The sequence below is a fragment of the Sinocyclocheilus grahami genome, unplaced genomic scaffold, assembly GCF_001515645.1.
Source record: "Sinocyclocheilus grahami isolate Dianchi unplaced genomic scaffold, SAMN03320097.WGS_v1.1 scaffold6183.1, whole genome shotgun sequence".
NCBI classification, from domain to species: domain Eukaryota; kingdom Metazoa; phylum Chordata; class Actinopteri; order Cypriniformes; family Cyprinidae; genus Sinocyclocheilus; species Sinocyclocheilus grahami.
This window is the reverse complement of record NW_015510671.1, coordinates 1,937-3,449: the sequence shown is the minus strand read 5'-3', so window position 1 is coordinate 3,449 and position 1,513 is coordinate 1,937. Positions and strand designations below refer to the sequence as shown.

General features: G+C 38.7%; 1 protein-coding gene across 1 annotated transcript; it reads right to left on the bottom strand.

Moving 5' to 3' along the window:
* Positions 1–2: 2 nt before the first annotated feature.
* LOC107577478 (uncharacterized) lies at positions 3–933 on the bottom strand (the record flags this gene model as incomplete). Its single annotated transcript, XM_016263547.1, has 1 exon — positions 3–933. A coding segment is annotated over one exon (931 nt), but the record flags the coding sequence as incomplete, so codon positions are not given.
* Positions 934–1,513: the final 580 nt, after the last annotated feature.

Here is a 1,513-nt window from a genome sequence, read left to right as displayed (position 1 = left end):
ACCAAACTGAGAGCTCTGTGGAATTGTGTGCTTCATCTCTCTAGACACATTCATTATCACGTTGCAGATGTTGGGATGCAGCTCCTCAGGCTCCATCGCTTGAGATTGGATTGATTTCGTCTCCTTTTCTGATATGGTTTTCGCAACTCTCCAAGATTCACTCCAAGCTGAATTATCTGTAGCTTTAGATTTCATATGAAGCTGCTTTTTAAAGTGCATCCAAGAATTATTCCATGGTTGATTTTCCTCATTAGCTGTGGGTTGAATTAAATCATATTTAACATCTACTTCTTTTACAGGCTTCGTTGACTTCCAGGACTCATTCCAGTCTGATGCGATTTCCTCATTTTGATTGTAAAATTTGTTGCAATCACTTTTATTTGTGTTTTCGTGACACTCTTTTCTTTTCTGACTAAATATCCAAGACTTTTCCCATTCTGGAGTGACCAGGTCTTGTTTAATGTGTTCGGTGTCTAAAGCTTTGCTGAGTTTCTCCCATAGAAACATGTAATTGGAGCTCATATCGTTGTTGGCATCAAACCCAAGATCAAACCATGGTTTTCCATCAGTGCTTGGCTGAAAATTGAGAAACTTCCATGACTGCCCCCAGTCGAACGCACAAGGACTTTCTTCAGGTTGCGGCAAAAGTTGCGAAAACTTCCAAGACTTCGCCCACACCATCAACCCCGGGCAGCTTTCATTGAGCTGACGTAACAGGGCCTGTTTATTGGCTTTTGTAGTCTTTGTCGAGTCCACCTGCCTTTGAATCCGATTGCTCTGGAAGCCTTGAGGCCTGCCAAGGTGCGTCTTTTTAGCCTTGTGTGCATCAAGAGTCGATTCTTCAGGAAGCTTTGCTTTTCTCTCCAGTCTTTTAGGGGGTTTTATCTTGGAGGACATGCGCGCCTTCCAATCCTGATTGATTCTATGAAAAGTTTAATTGGTACGGACAACAAACGAAAAGACTTCTCGTTAATTATGAAATGTGTGTTTCTTTTGTTTTAACAGATTATTTAAAGATGGCTGCTGTTATTAAAATTGATATTTACACAATTAAGGCAATTAAAGTTGACGCGACCACAAGCTCATTATCGTTCTGAATGGCCTTATTATGTGCAAACAGAATAGGCAGAGAGGCAGTTGGGATCAAACTGCATTCATGCAATATTAGAGTTACAGTAATTATGAGATGACTCAGAGAGCTGTTCTTGTCTTCTTCAGAATTTATTCTTTTCTATGGCAACGCTCAAAATGCATCAATGAACAGCTTGTAATTATCAGTGTGAGAAAGTTTTTTCCAAGCAGGAAACTAATAATTACAGTAATTCTGACATGGCATGAGTGTGGCAATAGCATGTTCATAGATATTACAAAAGTATATGGAATGGAATTGGTTAAATACAATTACATAAACAAATTGGTTAACTATCAACAAACCCCATATGGCAAAAAGTATATTTTATGTGGCCAAAAATATATGCTAAATATATGTTGTAAACAGTGAAGCTCAATGAAA